This window comes from Mesoplodon densirostris, chromosome 1 (genome assembly GCF_025265405.1).
Source record: "Mesoplodon densirostris isolate mMesDen1 chromosome 1, mMesDen1 primary haplotype, whole genome shotgun sequence".
Lineage (NCBI taxonomy): Eukaryota > Metazoa > Chordata > Mammalia > Artiodactyla > Ziphiidae > Mesoplodon > Mesoplodon densirostris.
In genome coordinates this window covers 114,705,091-114,731,644 of record NC_082661.1, presented here as the reverse complement: position 1 = coordinate 114,731,644, position 26,554 = coordinate 114,705,091, and the positions used below count along the sequence as shown (strand labels likewise).

General features: G+C 41.6%; 1 protein-coding gene across 1 annotated transcript in view; it reads left to right on the top strand.

Moving 5' to 3' along the window:
* Positions 1-26,331, top strand: part of HEATR1 (HEAT repeat containing 1) — a 49,175-nt gene extending 22,844 nt beyond the window's left edge. The window contains exons 21-45 of the mRNA XM_060108204.1: positions 2,034-2,203; positions 2,816-2,974; positions 4,308-4,550; positions 4,809-4,940; positions 5,830-5,933; positions 6,105-6,248; positions 7,129-7,247; positions 7,343-7,464; positions 9,009-9,137; positions 10,595-10,825; positions 11,593-11,719; positions 13,581-13,741; positions 16,298-16,344; positions 16,450-16,573; positions 17,169-17,309; positions 17,820-18,109; positions 18,784-18,934; positions 19,912-20,070; positions 20,232-20,366; positions 20,494-20,598; positions 20,685-20,853; positions 21,560-21,714; positions 22,269-22,427; positions 24,090-24,198; positions 25,122-26,331. Coding sequence (XP_059964187.1) covers positions 2,034-2,203; positions 2,816-2,974; positions 4,308-4,550; positions 4,809-4,940; positions 5,830-5,933; positions 6,105-6,248; positions 7,129-7,247; positions 7,343-7,464; positions 9,009-9,137; positions 10,595-10,825; positions 11,593-11,719; positions 13,581-13,741; positions 16,298-16,344; positions 16,450-16,573; positions 17,169-17,309; positions 17,820-18,109; positions 18,784-18,934; positions 19,912-20,070; positions 20,232-20,366; positions 20,494-20,598; positions 20,685-20,853; positions 21,560-21,714; positions 22,269-22,427; positions 24,090-24,198; positions 25,122-25,210 — 3,674 coding nt within the window. The 3' untranslated portion in view covers positions 25,211-26,331. The remainder of the gene's footprint in view (positions 1-2,033; positions 2,204-2,815; positions 2,975-4,307; positions 4,551-4,808; positions 4,941-5,829; positions 5,934-6,104; positions 6,249-7,128; positions 7,248-7,342; positions 7,465-9,008; positions 9,138-10,594; positions 10,826-11,592; positions 11,720-13,580; positions 13,742-16,297; positions 16,345-16,449; positions 16,574-17,168; positions 17,310-17,819; positions 18,110-18,783; positions 18,935-19,911; positions 20,071-20,231; positions 20,367-20,493; positions 20,599-20,684; positions 20,854-21,559; positions 21,715-22,268; positions 22,428-24,089; positions 24,199-25,121) is intronic.
* The last annotated feature ends 223 nt before the right edge of the window (positions 26,332-26,554 follow it).

Below are 26,554 nucleotides of genomic sequence, written 5' to 3'. Positions count from 1 at the left end.
TGCTGTTGGTTTGTTACGCCTTATCAATATAGTAAGTTTATCTACATGTTTAAAAGCAAAACTCAAGTATTTTTTTCAGCTTTTATGTAAAATATGCTATTTCAAATGTGAAAAAAATTATTTGGGAGAATGTAGTCACATAGATTTTTAAGTGGAAGGACATACTTAACAGCTGATTGCTTAAATAATGTAGTTTAACCCCCCTTGGGTTCCAGTAACTTACTTGAACATAGTAACCATAGTAGTTAGTACTTTGTTTTTGAATTTGGCTTTTTCTGAAAGCTCTGCCCCACTCTACTGGGAATTTTAGCAAACAGATGTCTTGGCCTGATGCATTCAACTTCTCAGCTGTTCATTTTTGGCTTTACTTTATAAATTAATGTCATGGAGACCAGGAAGGATTTCCAGCTTTCATATGATCTGCTTGGAAGAGTATGAAAGCTTGTCACACTCTTTCTTAGCATTCCAGAAGTAGTGTATGTAGAATGGATCATTTCTAGTAAGATGAAAATCACCAAAATTTGCCCCAGTAAATAGTATGGAATAAAGCTTAAATAACTAATTACCATAAAAGGAATTTAGATGTCTCTTTATCCTGGAGACTTTTCTTCAAAAAACCCTGATTCACTTGATTTCTACCAGGTCCTTGAAGCCGGTTATTTCAATGTTATTGAAGTGGGCAGGGCATAGAACCAAGGAAAGCTTCCAGATTCTTTGTCTAAAACCAGCACAACATCCTTACAGATAAAAGGCGATGGCTGTATTTAATAATGATGCAAAAATTCTAAATAAAATACTTGCTGGGTCCAGCAACATTATTTTAGAAAATAAACATTTCCCCAGAGTTCATTCCAAAAATACAAAGTTGGTTCAAAACAAGGTATTCTATTATATAATTGGCTAGAGAAAACCCATATAATCATGTCCAAAGATCTGAAAAGGCATGAGATAAAAATCAGTAATTACTCCTAATTAAGTGACAGCAGAGTAGGAGTAACATGATGAAAATACTTCTCAAGTCAAAAGCTAGTATTTTTGCCACGTAATTGGCGAAACAAAAGCATTCCTGTTAAATTCATCATTTTAATTTATTTATTTTTATTTTTTTATTTTTTTTTAAATTCGTCATTTTTATTGGACATGGTTCTAGAAGTATAGTTGGCAAAAATGGATACATTTCAGATACGGATGAGATGTATGAATGACAAAGCTGACATCCCAGATCTGTGGGGTTCTTAGGTTGACTGTTAAACAGGACATCTGCTAGCCATTTGCAAACATTAAAGAAGCTTGACTCCAACCTTATTCCTTAGACAAAAATTTCACCTGAACTAAAGATTTCACATTAAAAAAAAACTTCGTTTCAGTGTTAGAAGAAAATGTAGAATACTAGAGGTAGATACTTTTAAAACTCTTTTAGAGTGGGGAGCACCTTTCAAAGCAGCATGTAAAACTAGAAGAAAAATTCTTCTATAAAGCTATAAAATTTCCGCATCAAAAAGAAAGTGAAAACAAACATCTGTTCAGGACAAAATATCTGCAAAGTATCATGCACAAATGGGTTACTTCCTCTGCACTCTTGTGCAAGGATGTATGTACAGGGTGTTTGTTGCAGCAGTTTTAATGCCAAAAGACTAGAAACAATCTAAACTTTTACCAGTAAGGTAAAATAGAGTAACCAGTAAAGTAAAATACAATGGAGCATTTGTATACAGTTTTGAAAGGATATTTAATGTAGATATGTATGTACTTATATGGAAAACCCTTCCAATATACATTGAGATGTGATAGCCATTGGTGCAGAACAGGATATGTATGCTGTGGTCTCATTTGTGTGTTTTCAAAAGAATATAACAGAAAATGTCTAACACTTCTCTAGAATAGAAAGCAAATAATTAAACAGTGACTGGTCTTCAGAGAGGGAGTTTGAGTTGAGAGGTAAACTTGCATCATGCACCCTTTGGTACTATTGAAGTTCTATACTGTTTCAATGTTTTGAATCGTTACTTAAATTTTTTTCCCTTTGGTTTTAGTGGTGACATCTCTACTCATTAATCTGGGAAGCCCCATAAAAGAAGTACGTAGGGCTGCCATTCATTGTCTCCAGGCCCTCAGCGGAGTGGCATCCCAGTTTCATCTGGTCATAGATCATGTGGTTCCTAAAGCAGAGGAGATCACCTCAGATGCCACCTGTGTTGCTCAGGTAAACTCAGTAGCAAAGAAGATTGAGAGTGTGTATGCCCATGTGGACACATGAACCTTTTTCTCCTTTCTTGACACTCCGCTTTGCAGGGATTTTTTTTTTTTTTTTTTTTTTTTTTGTGGTACGCGGGCCTCTCACTGTTGTGGCCTCTCCCTTTGCGGAGCACAGGCTCCGGACGTGCAGGCTCAGCGGCCATGGCTTACGGGCCTAGCTGCTCCGTGGCATGTGGGATCTTCCCAGACTGTGGCACGAACCCGCGTCCCCTGCATCGGCAGATGGACTCTCAACCATTGCGCCACCAGGGAAGCCCTGCAGGGATTTTTATTGACTAAGTCATTGAATTTAGAAATTGATATGTCAATGTCTGCACATCTTTCTTCCCCCATTTTAAAAAGATAACAATGCCATGTTTCATTTCTGCTATCTTTTTACTGGCTAAAAGGCCAGTGTTTAGCTTTTGATAGTAAGCTACCTGATAGGTAGTGACACCCTTTCCTATTAAGGGTATTGAAAACCATGAGCAGCGTCACATCATTTGGGAAAGAATCTTCCATAAGTAGTACATGTAACTTTTTTTTTTTCCAATCCGGTTTTCTTTTTCTTGTATACTAGGATTTGGCTACTTTATTTGAGGAACTACAGAGAGAAAAGAAGCTGAAATCTCATCAGAAGTTGTCTGAAACTTTGAAAAACCTACTTTATTGTGTATATAGTTGCCCATCTTATGTTGCAAAAGATTTGATGAAAGTACTTCAGGAAGTCAGCAGTGAGGTATGTGCAATTTAAGTGGGCTGTCCAATCCATGTGATGTTACTAAAGATTATTGTAACTGCTCATGTGTGTGTAAGACTTTGTGAGAGTTGCATATATACACTCAGACGTGAACATTTTATTAATTTGGGAGGGGGAAGAGTTGAGGTGGAGAAAAATACAGGATACAAAAAGCAAATATTAGTGAGTTTCTTTCCATTTTAAAATTGTGTGTTATCCCTGTCTCATCATTGATGTGATTTTAAATGAATTTTACAGTTACACAGGGAAAAACTCTGGCGATGCACTGCTGAAAAATTGTTAGTTTTTGTTTGTTCTTCAGGTGAAAATCCTCCACAAAATAATATATTTGAACATAAAAGTCTATGCACATTCCAAAATCATTTACTCATTTTTAAAATGTATGTGGCTGTACATTTTTCTGTGGGGAGAATCCAAAGCTTTCATTATGTTGTCAAGGAAGCCTATGATTCAAAAGGAAGAGGTTGTGAATCACATGTTTGTTTGGTGCTTTGTGCTGGTACAGAAAAACTGCTTCTCATCCTCGTGTTCCAAAAATGCCCGTGGACCTTACCGTTCTTGGACTGACTTCAACTTGAAGAACTAAAAGAGGGATCAAATGGAGTAAAAGCCATTTGATTATATTGTCCTGTTGTAAGCAAACAGATGGCCTTTATCAGCTCTGTGTCCTCCCTGGTATAAACAAGGAATTGACAGTCTTGGTCTGTAAAAAACTAAGTAGTAAATATTTTAGGCTCTGTGGGCCATACAGAATGTGTTGCAGCCACTTAGCTCTGCCATTGTATTGCGAAAGCAGCCTCAGACAGTATGTAAACAAATGAACATGCCTGTGTTTCAGTAAACAAAATTGACAAAAACAGATGATCCTCTGGACTTGGCCTGCAAGCCATAATTTGCTGACTCCTGGTTGAGTTATTAAAGACTTCAGATACATAATTTGAATTAATATTAATTGCACAGCATTGGAAATGTAGTGTAGAAAAACTAAAATTTATTTTTATAATCCAAAACTTTAGTTTGTATTTCCTGTTTTCAGAAAGTGTTAGGATGCTCACAGATTATTTTTCCTGTCATCTCTAAAGGGTTTGGAGCTTTTGACTGTTATAGACTGAACTGTCAGAGGGGACCTGGGTGCTTTAGTTGGATTAATAGCTATCCCTGTGTCTTAAGAGGTCATTATTTTATTGGGTTTTTTTCTCCAGGCTAAGCTTCCAGTCTTGCAGCATATCTTTGGATATCTTTGTACAGCAAGCAAAAACTTGTATCCATATAGATAACTATTTACTAATAAATTTTCCAAACTTTATTTTAGATGGTGCTTTCTCAGCTGTTGCCTATGATTGAGCAACTGTTAGAAAAGATCCAGAAGGAACCCACAGTTGTCCTGAAAGATGAGGTCATTGCTCTGCATCTCATTCTGGGAAAATATAATGAGTATTCAGCTTCCCTTTTACATAAGGACCCGAAGAGTCTAGATATATTTATAAAAGCTCTGCACACAACAAAGGAACTTTGCACAGGAATGCCAACCGTTCAGATTACAGCCCTCGAAAAGGTCAGTGATTTCTATCAGAAACTAAAGCACGTTCAGGCTTTCAAAAATCTGTAATGTTTTACTTCAAGAAAATAGACTGGGCATATCTTAAAGGAATATAATATATTTGACCCATTTTGCAAAACTGAATGATGTACATGAGTCATTTAAACTGACAAAATGGAGACCAATTTCACATTGTAAAAGAGAATGATAGAAAGATCATGTTTGGAATTGAAGTTTGTTCATTTATCTCAGTTGCCTTTTTTCTGCCTCTAGATTACGAAGCCATTTTTTGCAGCTATTTCAGATGAAAAGGTTCAGCAGAAGCTTTTGTGCACATTGTTTGATTTATTGGTGAGCTGTAGAAACTCGCATTGTGCTCAGACTGTTAGCAGTGTTTTTAAAGGGGTGAGTTGCAAACTTCCTGCCATTTGTTTATTGATGTTTACTCTCTTCCAAGTAACACCATGTTTAAGCTTCCTCCATTTTGTAATGCTTTTAGGAAGTCAGATGTTCCCATCAACCAGAATCATGGAAAAGGAGGTCACAGAGAAGTGCAAAATCAACGTTATAAGTCTTCATCATTATTTTTATTGTATGAAATAATTATAGTCTTGAACACGTAGGGTGTATGTTAGGTTGGATCTTACTCATTAGGGAGGATCTCCCTCTTATGCAAGAACAGGAGTGAACGGCGGCTTCATGTTCAGCTGGTCATGGACTGTTCTGCTTGATTTCAGTAGCCGTTTAATGACATATAGAATGGAACTGAGAATCTGCTCATTGGTTTATATGTATATTGAAACCTAGCTGTAGATCAGAATAACCACCTAGTTACTCAGTGTTTTGCTTTGTTGTGCTTTTTTAGGAAAGTACTTTCACAAAAATAGATAATAGTGTGGTAAAGTCTTAGTATCCAGATTCTGCAGTTTTCAGAATTTTAACATAATTACTTAGGTTTCTAGATGAGTTAAGTGGAACAAATTAAGGCACAGAGCAGTGTACATAATATGCTCCTCTGTGAGAGAGAGAGAGAGAGAGAGAGAGAGAGTGTGTGTGTGTGTGTGTATGTGTCTGTGTTTAATCTTTATAGAGCTGTTGGTATATGGAAAATTCCCCAAAGAATACATAAAAAATTGTCAATGATGTTTGTCTTTGGGGATTGGGCTGGGCTGTAGGGTTGTAGGGGGACAAAGTGGACAGAAACATGTTCGTTGTATCTGTTTGAATCAACGTAAACTGCTCTAATTTTAACCCATGGAATCCTGTTATCACCCATTCTTCCTTCATATTGCAGATTTCCGTTAATGCTGAACAAGTCAGAATAGAACTGGAGCCACCAGATAAAACTAAGTCCTTAGGCACAATTCAGCAAACAAGGAGGCAGAAAATGCAGCAGAAGTAAGAGCTATGAATGCAGTGAGAACATTGTTGTCCCCCAGGCCTTGGATGTTTTGGAACCATTGTGATTTTTTGATAGCCATCAATTGGGCATAATCGGATACAGTAATTTTTACTTATTAGCGTTGATAATGTTTGCTCTTCTAACTTTTTGTCTTGTCTGTTTCCCAGAAAATCACAAGATCTAGAATCTGTTCAGGAAGTTGGAGGTTCTTACTGGCAAAGAGCAACCCTCATCCTAGAATTACTGCAGCACAAAAAGAAACTCAAAAGTCCTCAGATATTGATACCGACTCTTTTTAACCTACTCTCAAGGTAATGACACTTGCCTTTGATCTGTGAGAGAATGAGATTCTAATTCTTGCCCATCTTATTTTATTTAACATTCTCTTTTCACATTCTCTTCTTGCTTAGCTAGTCTGTAAAATAGAGCAAGTTGAATACTGTAGTTGAAAGATTTAAAGAATGGTTATAGGAACCCGTTGCCAGGGCCCGAAACTAACCCTCATCCTGTATTACGTAATAAATGAGTGCTTTCTCCAGCCTACTTTCCTTCCTCACTTTCAACACCATGTCCCCGGGGGCATCATTACTTGTATTTAAAGATATAGTGTGACGCCCGCTATATTTTTTCGGTAGGTGTGCGTTATTAGATAGCTATAGTGTATGCATTGCATCGCGGATGTGTGCTCTCGTCCAAAAGGAAAGTAATTCTCAAGGTTGTCCTCTAAGGAGATTTAAAATAGGTTGATGGAAGGTGCAATAGAGAGGAGAGGTAATGTGACATAAGCGCCTGCCTGCACTAGAAGAATCAGAGTTAGAAATCTTACATCATGTTTATACACTTGATGTTTTTTGGGTTTTTTAATAAGTTTATTTATTTATTTTTGGCTGCGTTTGGTCTTGGTTGCTGCTCGCAGGCTTTCTGTAGATGTGGCACGCAGGGGCTCTAGGCACGTGAGCTTCAGTAGTTGTGGCATGCGGGCTCAGTAGTTGTGGCTCGTGGGCTTTAGAGTGCAGGCTCTAGACTTGATGTTTAATGTTAATATTTTATTAACATTAAATGTTTAATGTTAATGTTTTATTTTAAATTAAATGTTTATTTAATATGTGTTCTGGACAGTGGTCATTAATGCAGCACTGAAATTGTACAACTCTTTCATTTCCCATCATTTCTCTTCCGGGCATCCTGAAGGTGTTTAGAGCCTTTGCCACCGGAGCAGGGAAGTATGGAATACACCAAACAGTTAATTCTAAGTTGTTTGCTTAACATCTGCCAAAAACTCTCTCTAGATGGCGGCAAAATACCAAAAGGTGTGTACTTTGTTGGAAGGAAAGGGGGGAAGGTTTATCTACTCTGAGTATGAATGTGCCTACCACTTAGAGATATTTTATTTCTCGCCCTGTAGATGTTCTCGATGAGGAGAAGTTCAACGTGGAATTGATAGTTCAGTGCATCCGCGTTTCCGAGATGCCTCAGACCCATCACCATGCCCTTTTACTTTTGGGTACTGTTGCTGGAATATTTCCTGTAAGTGTTAATTTAAGACTTACGCAGATATTTTTTTTTCTGTGGAAATGCGTAGGCCTGCACTGTTCTGAATTCAGTGGACATTTTGGATCTTATAGCGCTGATGGGACTCTTGGCCCTGCTTCTTTAATAGCTGAGACAGTAAGCTGGTTGATCCTGCTAAGCTTTGGTTCCCCTTTTTGTGAAGTGGAGAATAATAGTAACCTTCTTTGTAGGATTGTTGTGAGAATGGGATTGGATAATTTATTGTTAGCACTTAGCACAGTGCTAGGTGCAATGTAGCTATCCAATAAGTGGTGGTATTAGTGTTATTTGGAAAAAAGTCCCGTGAATCCTCAGGTAATCCTCACACAGCTTTCAACCAGTGACTTAAAATTAATTTGATTATAAAGTACCTCACTTAAAGAAATCGTGTTCCTTATAGAAATACGTCATTTAAATATTTTTGAAGAGATTGAAATTATTTTCATGTAGGGGATTTAGGTCAGATGTACTTAACCTGGAGTTGGTTCTCCATGACCTTTAGCGGGTCTCTTAATCTACTAAAATCATATGCAAGATTTAATGTGTATGGATTTTTTTCCCCCTTGGTGTAGAGTCAGTAGATCTCAAAGGGGTTGATAATCCAGAAAAAATTAAGAATCATTGATATTTTTCTTTTGTTTTTATTGAAATATAGTTCATATGCCATATGAATATATAGTTAAATGCCACCCATTTAAAGTGTACAGTGGTTTCACTTTATTCACAGAATTGTACAATCATCACCATTATGTACTTCCTAAACGTTTTCATCAGCCCCAGAAAGAAACCCCGTATGCATTAGCATTCGCTGCCTGTTTCCTTTACCACCAGCAACCCTGATCTACCTTCTCTATCCTAGACGTTTCCTGTAAATGGAATCTTATAATACGTGGCCTTTTTTGTGTCTGTTTTGCACTTCATGTAATGTTTCCAAGGTTCATCGGTTTTGAAGCTTGAATCAGTATTCTTTTTATGGCTGGATAATATACCATTGTACGTGTATACCACATTTTGTTTATCATTAGTTGATGGACATTTAAGTTGTTTCCACTTTTTGGCTGTTAACAATTACGCTGTTGTGAACGCTCGTATAGGAGATTTTGTGTGAACATGTTTTCAGTATTTTCAATAGGAGTGGAATTGCTGGGTCATATGCCAACTTAACTTTCTGAGAAACTGTCAGACCATTTGCCAGAGCGTCTGTACCATTTTGTACCCACCAAGCAGTGTCTGAGGGTTCTATGTTCCCACTCCCTCACAGCTGTTACTGTCTTTTTTATTATAGTCATCCTAGTGGGTATGAAGTGGTGTCTTCTGATTTGGATTTTGCATTTTCTTAATAACTGATGTTGATCATCTTTCATGTGCTTATTGACCGTTTGTTTATTTGTGGAGAAATGTCTTTGCAAATTCTTTGCCTATTTTTAATTTGAGTTATTTCTTTTTATTGCTGAGTTTAATGAATCTTGGTACTTGATGTGCTTAAAATGGAAAATATTGAAAAATGTGTTTTCTTTCAGGATAAAGTTCTACACAATATCATGTCTATTTTTACATTTATGGGAGCCAATGTGATGCGTCTAGATGATACTTACAGTTTTCAGGTTATTAACAAGACAGTGAAAATGGTAATTCCAGCACTTTTGCAGGTAAGCTGTCTTTCCACCATCATTGGTGTTATTTTTCTGATTTTTAAGATTTTACATAGCATGAAATTCAAGTAGTGGTAAATACATGACATGAAAAGCCTTTCTGAAATGCTCAGGTATTTATGCCCCTTAAATTTTAGAGTGGTGAAGCTAAGGAGTAATCTTGGAAATAATGTCTTTTCCAGAAATACCTATAAACATGCCGAGCTGGTTCTGCTGTACTGCCAGGGTATAACTATACAAGCGCCTTAACATTCCTCTGACAAAGTGAATTTACATTTACTGTGTATCTCAGGACATTGCGTCAGTTTGATAAGACCCCTGTGTAAGTCGATGAAATAGGAAGTTTTAGAGCAAATGTGTTAACATACAATTCAACAAACATTTACGAAGCATTCCCTTGAGAGCTCAGTACGCAGAGATGAGTGAGACCTGGTCTCTGCCAGACTAGTCTCGGCAAGGAGTGAAGACTTTGAAACTAAAAAGTAGCCTTGAACATGAATGGGCCTGGCTGTCCACTTGCGTTTTCTGTTTACCCCAACTGTTGTCACTGTCTTTCCTCGTGCTGTTGACCATTTCAGCGATGACCATACCCAGCACCTCCTCCTTTTAATCTCGGTATAAGGTTGGTATTCTCTGTCCAGCAAGTTAGCCACTACAGGAGACGTCTATAAAAAGGAAAATAACGATACGCATTAATATGGTATATGCCAGTGGAATTTGATAAACACTGAAGAGTTCAGGTTAGGGGAAGGTCCACGTGGGCCAGGATGACCACACAGACTTTATTAAGGAGTGGACTTCGAATGGGTCTGAAGAGGAGATAGGATTTGCCCCCTGAAAGGGCAGGCAGTCCCGGCCTGGGGGTGGCGTGCGCAGTGTGTGTGAGGGACGTGGAGAGCCGAAGCGGGTGGAAGTAGGGGCACCGGGCTAGCCATTCATGCAGGTGTCTGTTCCTTCATCATTTCATCCATTAGGCTGTTATCTTCTGAGCGCCCATACCAGGTGGTTTGAACTTTATTCTGAAAGCAGCTGGGAGCTGATGGCCTTGCCACACTCCGCTTTTCAGATTAAACCGTTCTTCTCGAGGCCCAACTCAAATCCTGCTTGGTTTTTGCAGGGCGGCCCGAGAGCAGCCTTGCTCTCAGGGCCCGTCTCTGGCATCTGCCATCTAGTGCCTCCTGTTACCCTTTCACAAGTGTACTGTGTCTCGTGGAGGTGATACATCTCCTTTGGGGAAGTGCTCATGCCTTGCACTTTGTAGTCCCCTCAGGGCCACAGAGTGCCCAGGACATAATCTATATACTCCTTGAATACTTACCGATTGGGCTTTGATTATTAGAATTCCTTTGATAAGCTTTTGGGGGCACATCTGAAGGCCTTTTCGTGTCTACTTATAGCTTGTCTCACGTAGGGTTATTTGCTTCTACTCACTGTCCCTGCTTGCTGTCCTGCAGTCTGATGGTGGCGACTCTGCAGAAGTCACGAGGAACGTGGAGGACATCGTGGTCAAGATCATGAACGTGTTCGTGGACGCGCTGCCCCACGTGCCCGAGCACAGGCGCCTGCCTGTCCTCGTCCAGCTTGTTGGCACACTGGGCGCAGAGAGATTCCTCTGGGTTCTCCTCCTCCTGCTCTTTGAACAGTATGTCACTAAAACAGTGCTGGTGGCTGCCTTCGGAGAAAAGGTCAGAGCGTAGGACGCAGCGACAGGAAAAGGGGGTGTTTCACACAGATTTTGTGTTACTTTCCACTTGAAACGTGAGGCTGGTGATGCTTAGTGTGCACTACTTAACAGTGTGTGCTCAGAAGGGCTTTTAACGGTGTTTCTAGCATTCTTTGAAATTGCTTCCAGAGCCTGAGGCACTGAATACCCTCAGGAGCAACAGGGCTTCTCCTGAGGGTGACTTGACTTTTCTAAGAAACTAGGCTGGTGCCGTGCTGGGTGGGTGTATTTTAATTAAGCCCCAAAGAGTATAGCTGTACAGGAATTAAACTGTCTCTTGAACATGGTTTTGAAGGCATTTTAGGGGGCAGGGGACGAGGGTCGGTGTCACTGAAGTCAGTGAGATGCAGGTGACAGTTTTGAAGAGCCCTGTTTTGAAGAGAGATGAGGGCAGAAGTTACACGTCCAGGGCTGTTTTTAAATGGCTTCTTAGACGTGGGATCCAGGAATAGATCTAGAACCTACTCCAAGTAAAGTAATATGTTCATTTCTGCCAGATATCATAATGCAGTTTATCCTGGAATTATGCCTCATAATTCTCATAAATTGGCTTTTTTATGTAGGAAGCTCAGTACCTGATTCCTCTGGTCATACACGTGACCATAAGGAACAGCGTGGAGTGGCTTTGTGTGCTAAGAAGTATTTTTAAAACGTTTCCCTTATTTGTACTTACTAAGTAACATAAATTTGAGTGGTACAGTTTATGACCTATTTCTCTCCTCTACACAGGATGCTATTTTAGAGGCAGACACTGAATTTTGGATTTCAGTCTGTTGTGAATTTAGTGTCCAGCATCAGATCCAAAGCTTGATGAATATCCTTGAGTACTTAATGAAGCTGCCAGAGGAAAAAGAAGGTGGGCATTAAGTCCGATGTTAATTACTGTTTAATCTGGAAGCTTGAGAGAGGCAGAAGGTAACGCAGCTTGTCTTCAGAACCCATGGTGCGTCTTTAAAAGGATTTTTTTTTTTTTTTTGCGGTACGCGGGCCTCTCACTGTTGTGGCCTCTCCCATTGCGGAGCACAGGCTCCGGACGTGCAGGCTCAGCGGCTAAGGCTCACGGGCCCAGCCGCTCCGCGACATGTGGGATCTTCCCGGACCGGGGCAGGCACAAACCCGTGTCCCCTGCATCGGCAGGCGGACTCTCAACCACTGCGCCATCAGGGAAGCCCTAGAAGGATTTTTTTTTAAGTAAGTTAGTAATTTTTATTCGGGCATACAGTTGTTACCTTCTCAAATGTTTATGGAAAACAGTAAGTGGGATTTCTGCTTGCTGTTCCTCACATGTTGGCTTTCAGACCTCCGTGCCTCTGTGCTGATGTGTGGGCTGTGGAGTGTTCCAAGTGTCTGGGATGAATTGATGGTAAAGTGATAGCAAGTTAGCAGCATCTTACTAGCTGTATCTTAGTTTCCCCTTAAAATGTGAAGCTTTTTTTTTTTTTGTCCATGCCGTGTGGCTTGAGGGATCTTAGTTCCCCAACCAGGGATTGAACCTGGGCCACGACAGTGAAAGCGCAGAGTCCTAACGGCTGGCCCACCAGGGAGTTCCCGTGAAGACCTTTATAAGAAGAAAAACAAAACAGGTACCACAGCAGTGGTAACTAAATCTGAAAATTTTACCACGTAGGGGTCTCGAAGAAAATTCCACTAATTGCAGCACCAATGAGGTTGGCTTAAGAAAGGGCTGGCGTGTTGACTGTTCTTAGTTCTCCGCCCTTTGGAGCAGAACAGTGAGGTACATTGGAAAGCAGGGTCTGGGCTTCCCTGGTGGTGCTGTGGCTGAGAGTCCGCCTGCCGATGCAGGGGACACGGGTTCGTGCCCCGGTCCGGGAGGATCCCACATGCCGCGGAGCGGCTGGGCCCGTGAGCCATGGCTGCTGAGCCTGCGTGTCCAGAGCCTGAGCTCTGCAACGGGAGAGGCCACAACAGTGAGAGGCCCGCGTACCCAAAAAAAAAAAAAAAACAGGGTCTGAAGACTCCACAGGGACTGTTGTCTGGGTGACCGGTCATTTACTTTGTCTGCCCTGCTTGGCCGGGTTTGGGAGGGACAGAGCTGCGAGGCGCCGGTGAGCTGTGTGTGGTGACGTGCTGAGGACGAAGCCTTCATTCTGAGTCACTCTCTAGGACGGTGGTTTTTAAGTGGCCCACCACGGACCACCAGCCATGGCACCCCAACCCCTTTCATATTTGATACATTTGAATGTGGGATTCTACAGAGTTTTAGGACAGACATCTGCAGCTTTTAGAGTTAAATGTTGAAGGCAAGGGATGACCCTCCTTTAGCCTGTTGTGGGCCATGAAAGTAAATGTCTCTGCAGCTTTGGAAATGGGGCATGGAGCCAGTTCAGACTCCTTTTGCAGTATCTTTGTTTTCTATTTGTTTGTTTTTTGTTTGTTTGGATTTGTCTTACATACTCTATTCTCAGGGCTGTTTGGGTACTTTCTTGGTAAATATACTCCTATCTTTCACTGGTTTAGAAGAGGAAGAACTGGGTATAACAAATTATATATACACGTGCATATGTATAATAACATACATATTGTATATTATGTGTATAACAGAGTAACAAATTTCTCTCTAAAAATTGTATGCATTTGAATGTGGGATTCAAATTTGAATTCAAATTCAAATTACCCTGCTCATTATGTCTGTACCTATATACCAAAGAATCAGGTCGAAGATGAGTGAGGACACTTGTTTTGTTGCTCTTTTTCAGAAACCCTTCCCATATCAGTATCTTACAAGAGCGAATCACAAGAAGAAATGCTCCAGGTTTTTAACATAGATGCTCACACTAGCAAGCAGCTGCGGCATTTTAAGTTTTTGTCAGTGTCCTTCATGTCTCAGCTCCTGGCTTCCAATAATTTTATCAGAAAGGTGAGATGTTCTTTAAATGTGTTTGCTTTTTCTGAAGGAACTGTGTTTTAGGCTAGTAAAAACAGCTTGGCAAGTCTCTCATGAAAACGTGAGGCATGCCTGTAATAGAAACAGATAGTGCCCTTCACCTCAACATGAACACCCATTGGGCACGATCTACTAAGACTGTATATACGTGAACCCTGTGGCTCAGCAGTTCTGTTCTCAAGTGGTGTATACCCGCAGAAGTGTGTGAACATGTGCACCAAAAGACATCGACAAGAATGTTTGTGGTAGCATTGTTCATGGTGCCCAGAACTGGCCACAACCCAAGTGTCCATCATCAGTGGAGTGGACAGAGCGTCTCGTCATAGCTGGACGTGGGTGAACCTCAGTGACACACAGCCATCTGGTGACTCTCATCAGCATAACATCAAAGGAGAGAAGGCAGACACAGGAGTGCATCCTGTGATTCCGGTTGTATGAAGTTCAGAAACAGGCAGAACACACCTGTGGTTTTAGACGTAATGACAGTGTCTGTCTTTGGGAAGGAGGAAAGGGCAGGGTCAAGTAGGAGAGGGATTCTGAGGTGCTGATAACATGCTGTTTCTTTACCCAAGTATAGTGAACTCTACACACATGATTTGTGCACCTTTCTGTTTGTGTGCTAAACTTTAAACTAGAGAGAGAAAGAAGGAAATACAGAAACAAAATGAAGAAATAAAGAAACAGAAAGGAGGATCCAGGGTCATGACCAGGAACGTAAGAATGGCTGAGCATGCAAATATCTGTATTCTGTTTCTGATACAATGCATGAACAGATCCAGGGGGAAACCTATGATCATTGAAATATTTAGAGAAAGAATTTAGTGAATCCAGCGCTTATTCGTGATTTCAGAAAAATAATCCTCACCATTGTGAGATGGACAGAACTCCTCGGCCTGATAAAGACATCCGTCAGAAGCCTGTGGTTTACAGCACACTTCATGATGAGACATTAACATGTGCCTGTTAAAGTCTGGAACAAAGGTGCCCTCTGTCACTATTCCTACTCAGCAAAAGAAGTGTAAGAATCAGAAAAAAAGAGAATTGATGAACTTGTAGAACTGGTAATTAGCTCAGCAAGCTCACTTGAGAGTGATCAGTGTAGACATTGCTCTGTGTCAAGCAGGCTTGCCGAGGATGGTGGTGCTTCCCAAGCACGTGGGTGGATCAGTGTGACTGGACATCAGGCAGACACACCCATGCGATGTAAGAAACGTGCTCCATGGCTGGTAGCACCACATGGCAGTGGGGAGAGAAAAATGTCCAAGAACTAGAGCTGGCACGGTTTGTTTTCCAAGTGAGGGGAAGAAAGACTGATCTCATATATAAACAAAAGACAGTTTTAGGTGGATTAAAAACTTCAGTGTGAAGAGAAGTACTTAGCACGTTGAGAAGAAAACCAAGGGAAAAACATCGTTGTAACTGGAGGGTGGAAAAGAATTTCTTAAGAACTTCAACCAAAAGCCACCATAAACAAAATGAAAAGAAAGCCACAGACTAAAAGAAGGGTATTGCTATTTATAAATATTTATAAATCAAGAAGCATCCGTTTCCATTAGAACAACTGGCAAAGAATATGAATTCATTGAAGAGGAATCACAAATGGCCAATGTGACGGAACAACCTCCCTAGTAAGAAGGAAAATTCAGATTATAGAGGATACCTCCATGCTGTTATCAAACTGGCAGGAAGTTTAAAGTTGTTAATACAAGAAGCGGCAAAGCTGGGGGGACACAGTCATTTCTGTACAGTGATGGGTAGCAGGAGTTGGTACAGCCACTTCAGAAAGTGCAGGGCAGTGTCCATTCAAAGTGAAGATGCTCACCCCTGCTGTCTGGCAGTTTCCTTTCTCTACGAAAACTTGCCTAGATGCTCAAGGAGAAAAGTTCTTTTTTAGCACTGTTACTAAAGGGGGAAAAAAGGGCCATAAAACTAAATATCTACCAAGAGAGGGGAATGAATAAATAAGTCGTGGTACATGGAGAGGAATACTGTGTGCATTTAAAATGAATGAACTAGAACAACATAAGTTACCATAGATAGATCTCAACAGTCTAATATAATCAAGAAAGCATGTTGCCGGCTGATACCTACTCTTTGATAACAGTCAGCCACAGATTCAAGTTTGTGGGGCTTGGGGTGGAAGGAGATTGGGATTAGGGAACGATACAGAGGGGACTACAGCTGTGTCCTTAAGTTTAATATCTTAAAATTAGATATGGGCTAATGAAAGACTAGCACTTCAGAAAACTAATAGGTGTTAATCGTTTGCTGTATTTTTCTGAATCCTTGTAGTACTTTACAGATAGTATGAATATCTACAGAATGTAATCAAAATAAGTGAAAGGACTAATTAAATTAAGGGAAATGGAGTTATTACAGTATGACAGGGGTGATCTGGACCTGATTAAATTGTAATGTCAGAAAACACTGGGGAGTGAGTTGGTCGGTCTCCGATGTTTCGTTGCACTTCAAATGATTTTTCATCATCGGCTGTCACATTGTTCTAATGATGCCTTCTTTAAAAATTAGGTAGTTGAAAGTGGCGGTCCTCAGGTGTTGACAGGCCTTGAACAGAGGTATGTTACTTTTTAAAATTCGTATTTGGAAATAATTTCAAACTTTTAATCAAAAAGCTGGAAGAATAGTACACAAGACTCTCTTATGGGTCTCCTGTGTTTCAGGTTGCTAGAAATGGTTCTTGGCTACATTAATGCTGTAGCACAGTCCATGGAAAGAAACGCGGACAAGCTCACTGGGAAGTTTTGGCGAGCACTCCTCAGTAAAGCTTATGACATGCTGGACAAGGTGGGTGTTTATTTCTCCCTGTCTTCTGTGTTTTGTTGCTGTTCAATGTCATTATAAAGTTATTTAACAGAAAGTTTTACTTTAAGAGTAAACTTAGCAATAGCTTAACAGAAAGCAGCCCAGATTTTTCTTGGAAAAGAATCTCTTGATGACTGGAGATCATTTTATCTGGAAAACAGTTGTTTCCCTACCAATTATGAGAATATGTGCCTCAATAAATATGATGCTTTAAATATTGATTCAAGTCCTGCTATATAATGTTCACTTTATTCAAGTGGAATAAAAGATACCTATTCAGAGGAGTTTCTAGTTCATCAGTAAAATCACTGGCCAAGACCACTGTTTAAGATCTAGCTGAATTGCTTAGCTCCATGGCATTGAGCAGTTCACTTAGCGTGAGCATCCTTTTGTTGTTGTTTGTTTGATAAACGTGGTTAGTAATGCCTCCCTAAAAGGTTAGTGCAACAACTAGATAGTGAGTGAAAATGCCTCGTACCTAGAAGGTGTGCAGCGAATGGAAGTCTGTCTTAAATGAGTCATCTTCCTTTTGTATTTTTTATTTTCCTTTTTTGTTAAATGTAAAACTGCTGTGTAGGTCAATGCCTTGCTGCCCACAGAAACCTTCATCCCTGTGATCAGAGGGCTGCTGGAGAACCCACTGCCGTCTGTTCGCCGGAAAGCTTTGGATCTTTTGAACAACAAACTGCAGCAGAAAACTTCCTGGAAGAAGAAAATTGTAAGTCAAGACTGTGCTACAGACCCATTTCCCATTCTTTGCTTTATCAGAGCTGCATTTAACTGCTTGAAGTTTCTCCAGTGGTACAATTTAAATAAGTATATTATTATCCAAATACAGTGCTGTGATGTGTGTGTGTTTAAAATGTGATGCTAATTCTGATAGGAGCCATGTATATACGTGTTATAAGAGCTCTTAGAGTGGAACTGCACCCTAGCAGTATTCTTGCTTAATACGGACCATATGTTGCCTTAACTAGCACAATTCTAATCCTCTTTCACTCCACACGGGTAGGGTGCTTTATGTAAATACAGAATTGGTCGCAAGCACATGCGTCCATTTATTGGTAAATAAAGCAGATGGAGAAAAGGTCGCTTGTGTTTAATCGTGTGGCGTAGGACGTCTTGGTCTGATCTCCATTTAGGCAGTCTCAAGCAGTAAAAATGGAGAAAAGGACTAGCATCTTGTTTGCGGCTTTAATTATTTGGGAAGTTTGGCTGTCTTTTTCAGGTTTACCATTTCCTGGAACTGGTCCCAGTCCTTGTGGCCATGGTGAAGCATAAAAGAAAGACATTAGAAGAACAACCAATAAACAGACAGACAGCTTTATACACCTTAAAGCTTTTATGCAAGAATTTTGGTGCAGAAAATCCAGAGCCTTTTGTCCCTGTGCTGAACACCGCCGTGAGGCTGATTGCTCTAGGAACAAAGGAGGAGAAGAACGTCCTGGGGGGTGCCCTGCTGTGTGTGGCCGAGGTGATCTCCACGCTGGAAGCCCTGGCCATCCCTCAGCTCCCCAGGTATGTCGAGGGGACCGGACACAAGACCACCGCACGAGGTTTCTGGTATCAGCTGGAAAAGAAAAACCTTCGTGACTTTTTCCCGAGTGTCAGTAGAAGTTTCATAAAATTAGTTAGAGAAGTGACCTTTTCTTCCAACTGGAAAATAATACCATTCTCGTTTACCTGATGCGTATTGTCCCCCAGTTTTTGCTCCCCTTTGACCAGCGTCCCTCGGAAGCAGTAGGTGACAACGCTGCTTCGTAGAGGGGCCCAGCCGGTTGGGCCACAGCTGCGAGGTGCTGGCCGCGCCAGAAGTGGCCGCTCCTGGCTCTCTCGTTGGCTCTGGTGTTTGCCAGCGTGCAGCCTCGCCAGCTCGCCAGGGTTACGCAGCCTGTTAGAGCTCTGCCGTCTACAAACCGAGGTAGCGCCAACCTCACAGGATGCCCGCGGGGCAGTGCGTGCAGGGCTTTCTTGCCCGACACGCAGCAAGTGTTAAACTGCAAGGTGGCGTTATGCTTTAAGGTGACGTTGTGTCAGTACTGTGGGCACTGGGAGAGCTCTCGCTCTCGGTCACATAAACCGTGTAGACGTTTTGTGGGACGTCAGAGATGTAACGGACACGGTCCTTTGGATTTTTTCAGAGTGACTTCTGCTCCGTTCTCCTCAAAGAAACTTGTGCCCTTTCTTTCCAGCCTGATGCCGCCATTGCTGACAACCATGAGGCGCACCCGCGACCTGGCCTCGGGCGAGGTCTACCTGCTCAGCGCCCTGGTGGCCCTGCAGAAGGTGGCTGAGACCCTGCCGCACTTCATCAGCCCCTACCTGGAAGGTGTCTTGTTGCAGGTGAGCTGGTGACTGCAGGGGGGGAAGGGGAAAGCTTACAGATTTGATCATTTTATTTGTGCTTGACGTTTTGCGTTTGGCAGGAAGATTCTTATTTCTGAAAAGAGGTGCTTGTTTTTAGTGAATGTGTCCCTTTTTCACTGCCATCATCCCTCCTGTTCAGTCGTGACGTTGGTATGGGTGTCACTTTGTCATGAGGCTCTTCTCTTTTTTGACTTTGCAGGATGTATTTTATTGCTTTCCCCCCCGTGAGCTCCTTGGCCTTGGTCTGGTAGAGCTTCTTGTAGAAACAGGCATGCCCACTTAGTTCCTCACGTGAAGGTTTCTTATCCCTGAGGCATCTGTCCGAGCGGAATGCCTGTGTTGCAGTCCAGACGGTGGGCTGGTGGCATTTCCGACGGAATGCAAATGCCCGAGAGTGGCCTCCCGCCCCACCCCATGCTGTTGCATTGATCACTGGCCGTTCACGAGGTTAGGAGCCTTAAGTGCCGTGATGCAGATGACTTAACCGATCCACATACTCTCCAGCCAGGCCTTGAAGGTAGACTTCTTATAGAAAGGGACCTCTGCATCTGAGGAGCTTTCTAGATTCTTTAGCAAAGGAGAACGTGACTCTCTCTCCTCATGGGCCCCGGATTCCTGTTCTCTAAGATCGTCGTTCTGGGTGCTCTGTGTCCTGCCTTCCACCATCTGCCTGCATCCCTGACTCCCTCTTGGAAAGAGGCATCTGTCCATTTTTATCTATTTAATTTATATTAAATACTACAAATAAATATTTATTTTTATTTATTTTATTTTAACATTCGGGGTTGGCATTAAAAGGAATCCTGTGTTGATAGTGAGTGCACTGAGCTTTCCCAGTCACCAGCGTTTGGACTGGCTTTTCCATCCTTACCAGGACTTTCTGTAAGTGTGTAGACAGATGCTCCCGGCGAGGACCCATGGTGGCCTTGATGGTTGTTGTTATATTCCTACAGGTGATTCACTTGGAGAAAATCACTAGTGAAATAGCTCCTGCCTCCCAGGCTAATGTCCATCTCACATCCCTTAAAAAGACCCTGGCTACCACGCTGTCACCCCGAGTCTTACTGCCAGCCATCAACAAGACATACAAGCAGATTGAGAAGAACTGGAAGGTTAGATCGTACTGGGTATTAGACTTTGGAGGAGGGAGATGTGGTACTGAAATGTTTAGATTTTCACTTAAAGAAGAATATGGTGGTTTAATTCCATTATAAATGCATTAATGAACTAGAGGAATATTAACAATTGGCGTGTCTCTTGACTGTGTTTTCAGAATCTCATGGGCCCATTTATGAGTGTCTTGCGTGAGCACATTGGGGTGATGAGGAAGGAGGAGCTCGCCTCCCACCAGCCCCAGCTCACCACGTTCTTCCTGGAGGCCCTGGACTTCCGCGCCCAGCACTCTGAGGTAGGCGTGTTTCCCCCACCCCGACCCCCCGTCCTAAACTTCTCACCTGACTCAGACCTGTTGTACTTGCCAAAGTGAGGGCTAGATGTCACTACTCTGGCTAACAAATCAGCTCTTCTGTTTTCAGAATGATCTGGAGGAAATTGGAAAAACGGAAAATTACATCATTGACTGTCTCATGGCCATGGTTGTAAAACTTTCTGAGGTCACATTCAGACCCCTGTTCTTCAAGGTGAGCTCTTTTCCTCTACTTCTCCTTTTACTCACGTATCAGTTATAAGATCTGAAGAAGAAACTAATGCTACTTTGTCTTTTTAGCTGTTTGATTGGGCTAAAACAGAGGATGCCCCAAAGGACAGACTGTTGACATTTTACAACTTGGCAGATTGCATTGCTGAAAAACTGAAAGGGCTTTTTACCCTGTTTGCTGGCCACTTAGTGAAGCCTTTCGCTGACACCTTGAACCAGGTGAACATCTCCAAAACAGGTAGGTAGCTGACTCCAGGTCAGTTGGCACACTTGCTCTGTGCACCTTACACAAGATGCAGTACATATAAGGAAGGTGAATTCTTTATAGTCAGTTGCCAGACACTGAAGCGTTTTAGCATGTTATTAATTGACTCACTTGGGAGGAAGAATAAATGGGCAGTCCTGTGTTGGGAAGTAACTCTAAAACATTAAGATTGTTTTTTTGTTTTTTGGGGTTTTTTTTTGCGATACGCGGGCCTCTCACTGTTGTGGCCTCTCCCGTTGCGGAGCACAGGCACCAGACGCGCAGGCTCAGCGGCCACGGCTCACGGGCCCAGCCGCTCCGCAGCATGTGGGATCCTCCCGGACCGGGGCACGAACCCGTGTCCCCTGCATTGGCAGGCAGACTCTCAACCACTGCGCCACCAGGGAAGCCCGATTGGATTATTTTTTAATGCTAATAAGCAGTCCACTTGCCAAACTAAGCAATCTTAATAACCAGGAATCTTAACAACTGTGAAAGAACAAATCACTCCCCCGAGAGATCGTCCATTTAATTTGTGCTCTGCCTTCATCCTGATTGTGATTTCTAGATCATTTTAGAAATAACTTTCTGGTTATAGTTCTATTAATAGCGATTTGAAGTTAAACATTGGAGATTAAATTGTGAAATTCAGCTTTTTTTGTTATTTTTGTTTCCATTATTTTCTCTCCCCTATCTACAGATGAAGCGTTTTTTGACTCTGAAAGTGACCCTGAAAAGTGCTGCTTGCTACTGCAGTTTATTCTGAACTGTTTATATAAAATCTTCCTCTTTGACACCCAGCATTTTCTAAGTAGAGAGAGAGCAGAAGCCTTGATGATGCCCCTGGTGGATCAGGTAACCAGTGAATCATCTTCTGTTAAAAGATAAGGAAGCCATCAGTGTTACATGCCTGCAGGGTTTATATCAACCAGAACCACAGTTTGCTGGTGTTTTTTTCCTTTTCATGAAATTTTTATTTCAAAGTTGACTTCTCATTTTTCATGGATGTATTAATCACTTATCTTTGTAGTGGCATTTACCGAGTTTTACTTTAAATTTTTTCAAGTAAGAGATATGATGTAAGGTATATTAGTTAAGTTTTTAATTCTTAAAAACTGGGTTCATTGAGAATGTGTCAGGGTCTGGCTGCCCTCCTCTCAGAGGTTCTGCAGGGGGAAAGGGATGATGCTAAGGGCTGTGATTCCATTTAAGTTTTTATAAGGTAATAAATTTGCTCTCTTTCTCTCTCTCTCTCTCGAGAGCAAACAGTACCTGGTTTTTGAGAATAAACAGCACCTTGGTTTTTGAGCCTGCTGATATCAGGAAGGGTAGTAAAGTACTATATACATCGAGTATTTTCTCAAACAGCAGTGAGACCCGTTGCTCAGTCCTTGTCTCACTGTTAACAGCTGGAAAACAGGCTTGGAGGAGAAGAGAAGTTCCAGGAACGGGTGACGAAGCACCTGATCCCGTGCCTTGCACAGTTCTCAGTGGCCATGGCAGACGACTCGCTTTGGAAACCACTGAACTACCAGATCCTGCTGAAGATGAGGGACTCCTCACCCAAGGTTAGGAGCCGCAGTGCCAGCAGGGATGCTGTGCGCTCTCCCTGGGGCCTCACCGGTCAGCACTGCTGCGTGTCTTCTAGCACCAGGGTTCGGCTGTGTCAGGCAGAAGGTTGGGGCTGAGAAACTTGGTTTTCACTTACAGGCCATTTGTAAATAATGATGGCAGTCCTCCCCCACCCCCATGGTGTGCTAGACACGAGCACTAAAATACTTTACACTTTTACATATTGAAAGGACTTGAATTCCTCATGTTTCTTATGCACCATTTAAATGTCAGTGTGCTCCCAGAGACAGCATGCTTTGTCTACAGAACATTCCTTTGAGTTAGAGCAGAGTATTATCCCTGTTGTGTATCGATCTCAGGCTTAGGACTTGGTGGAGTAACGCACGGTAAGGGCTAGCGGTTGATGCCCATTAACGTGGGGGTGGGAGGATGAGCGGAAGTTTGGAAGTTTTCAAACTGTTCTAGCAATGAATCGCCATTCCTCAAGCTAATTATCACACTAGAACCTCAGTGGATCAAACAGACTGAAGCAGAATTTTGTTAATAAATTTATTAGTTGAAATTCACAGCATTTCTTTATTAGGAAGTAATGAAAACAATGAGGCTGTTTCGATGAACCCCAAAATTTTATTTTTTTTTCAGATTAATGTTATTACTTTAATTTTTTCTAGTTCAGTTTCCTTTTTACACATGAAAGGATCAAAGTGCCCAAGGTTTTCTTTTTCTAGATTGGTTTGAAAGATCTTGGAAGTAAAATGTAATTAACAAAATATATTTTTCTTCTTCTTATGCTAACTCTTCTTCACAGATATATGGAAGGGAACCCCCAAATTTTAAATTGTAGGATCTTACAAAGTTGCAGCATTAAATTTGTTGTTTTATAATATGTTGTTTTGATTGTACAGTATCAAGAAAATCCTGATTGAACATAGGCAGTAACAAACGTTTTTTTAACAACTCACTTTGCTCTATCCAAATATTATTTACCAGAATTGCCCAAAACCAGAAAGAAGACTAACATAGCTTTTGTTTCAAAGTGAATCACTAACGAAACAAACAACTGGTTGCATTCCTTGTCATAGACAAGTCATGTGAGCAACACTCCAATCTTTTAAGTTCCAAAACTAGGACATTTATGACACAATGAGTGTGTTTTTTAGTCAGGCTGAGGTGAGGGTGCGGCTAGAGCCGGCGCCTGGTCCCTCACACAACCACACGGTGACCCCAGTCAGGGTCCTGAGGACGGGAGTCCTGCCTGCAGTGGCCAGGGACGCGGTCCTGCCAGGTCAGCATCACCAGCGGCCAGGCCAGCCGGTGGCTCCAGTGCAGTCACATTTGATGACACACTTGAATTTGCAGGTGGCATTTTTACTGGTTTAAGAAAAATGTTATAAAAAGACATTCACATGAAAGGCTTGTAGTTCTAGAACACAGATTGAAAAGCGCTGATTTATAAGGTTGCCCCTATTATAGACGGATCCCAAATTGTTAAACAAACTGGTATTCCAAGATGAAAGTTGGCCAGAAAGTGAAATAAACTCACGTGAGGTTAACAGTTTAAAATTCAGAGCTCATCTCTAGTTAGATCATAAAGTAATACCAAGAATACTAGTTTTTGTTTTTTTTAAATTATTCTTCACCTTTTTTATCCCTTTCAGGTTCGATTTGCTGCTCTGATTACAGTGCTGGCACTGGCTGAAAAACTAAGAGAGAATTATATCGTCTTGTTACCAGAATCCATTCCTTTCTTAGCTGAATTGATGGAAGGTAATTCCCAAACTATTGAGAAATAGAGTGAACTTCTGTGGGAATGTGCCCAATGAGAATGCACACGTGGATATTAGCCTGTGATGAGCTCGTGTCTCCAGCACTCTGCGCAGGGGCTGCCTCATTGTCATTTGAGATTTGTTTATAGCATAATCTGTCTTTACTTTTGTGCTTTTTGCTGACAGTGCAGACTATGATATTGTTTTTCTTTAACCTCATGCATGTCTATGATTGAGTATTTTGGTCCACAGATACAGGGTTATTATACTAAAACATCCAGTGCCACTAAGGCTGCAATGGGGTGGCTGCCTGTTCATGACCAGCACTTACTCTGTGCTCTATGTGGATGATGCTGTTATCCCCCTTTTATAAAGGAAAAAACTAGAGGCTTTAAGAGATTAAGTAATCTAGCTGATAAAAATGTGTGACAGCAGCTGGAACTGGGGTTTAAGTCCAGGTTTGTGCAGTTCTGCACCAACGGCAGAACGAACACTGTGCCACCACGCAGCCGAAGAAATAACAGTGCAGCTTATCAGCGAGGTGATGGAGGCGAGCAGACAGATGCCTTCACGTTAGCGATTCACTGCTGATCCAAAACCAGGTGCCTGCACCTTTGTTTCCTCCCTCCATGGGAGAGGGGCTGTGTGAACTACTAAAAAGAGTGGCATCGCTAGGCATCTGGAATTTTCATTTGTGCACCACTCTCTTGGGGTCTGTCTTATTCTGCTTCCCAAGTCCTAGACCGAAAGAAGGGAGAGAAGGCAGGAAGGAGGAAGGCAGAGGAGGGGTTTCCAGGATGCCTTCCGCCTCAGTACTGTGCATCATTTCTCTCTTCTGACCGATGGCCAGTGAATGCGAGATGTGAAGAACCAGGCTCTGAGAACTGAGGCAGGAAGATTGACTCATTTTGATTTTGTTTTTAGATGAATGTGAAGAGGTGGAGCATCAGTGCCAGAAGACTGTTCAGCAGCTGGAAACTATCCTGGGAGAGCCGCTCCAGAGCTACTTCTAAAACCTTGGTTTCTGGTATTTCATACTGTTCAGAGGTCAGACTTACTTTTTCATATTTTTATTTTGGGTGTTTAGGACCATATTATTTTTGGTGCCGTTAACACCTACTTGGACTTCCCACCTGGTTTGTGCTACCACATAAGCCTCTCCTGCCAGTTGTACAGAATATACAGAAAGAGTGAATGATACATGGTATTTTTATACAGACTGCTGTTTGTTTAATTAAGACCATCGATTATGGTCTTTTCTGAGTGATGTTATTACCATTACATACATGATTAATTTTAGCACCCAAAGCTAACCCCCACTTAGACTGTAAAGCCTTAACTTTCCTGGTAAAGGACTATCTTTTGTACGTGGTATCCGTGTCAGAGATTTCACTCAAAGCAGCTCTTTACTTCAAGAAAATGAGAGTTATTCAGCACCCAACAAGAATGGTTTCAACTGTAAAGCCATTTGGACTTTTACTTTTCATTTTGGGTAGATGACATTTCAGTCTTAATTTTTGCTTGTGCTCATGGAGGGGAGTAGTTCTGGAATGCATTTTCTACTCTGGACTATGATCGTCTCTCCTTTATCCTTCAGTCTTTTGGGGGTCGGGGGGGTGGAGGCAGTAGGCTGTTTATAACACAGCCACACCTGACTGCTCCCAGAAATAAGGAGGGCTCAGAAACACCAGGTGGTAAGGAGGAGCCCCTTCAGGGTTAGAAATGCTCACATTTCTATTGGTGGTTAAACAAGGATTACTTTTATGAGGAAAAAAGTAAACAACAGATTTTTTTTCAAAGCTTTGAAGTTCTCTAATCTCTATACTATGTCATGATGAAGCTGCAAAGTGAGGGCCCAAATAAAAGTAAACAAATCTGCCTTTATTTTGTTTAAGGCATTTTATTTATTTATTTATCCCTTTTTAAAATTTAAGGCATCTAAGCACTGTTCCATTGGTGTTCAAAATCAAGTCTGAAAGCCCTTGATCTAATTTAATACAGAAACTTAGTGTGGAATTGTGACAAGCGAAAGGCTGATGTGCAGTTTGGAGACAGAGCTTGCTAGGAATGCGTGTTTCTCTTTATGAAACATCTCAACAGGATTCATTAATAAATGCTAATAGCGTCTTTTCAAAAAAAATCTTAAGATTTTGTATTTATTCTGTCAAAGAAATGGTCTGACTTTTTAGTATCATCCACATAAAATGAAAATGAACTATGTTTAAGACTTACAGGAAACAAGGTAAGTGGGCTTTTCTTTTTTCCTAAGTGGTCCACAGTTTCCACCATCTGCCAGGCCCTCTGATGTTCTTTTCCAGAGGAAAAAAACCCCTTGGGGGATACTAGATCCTTCTTGC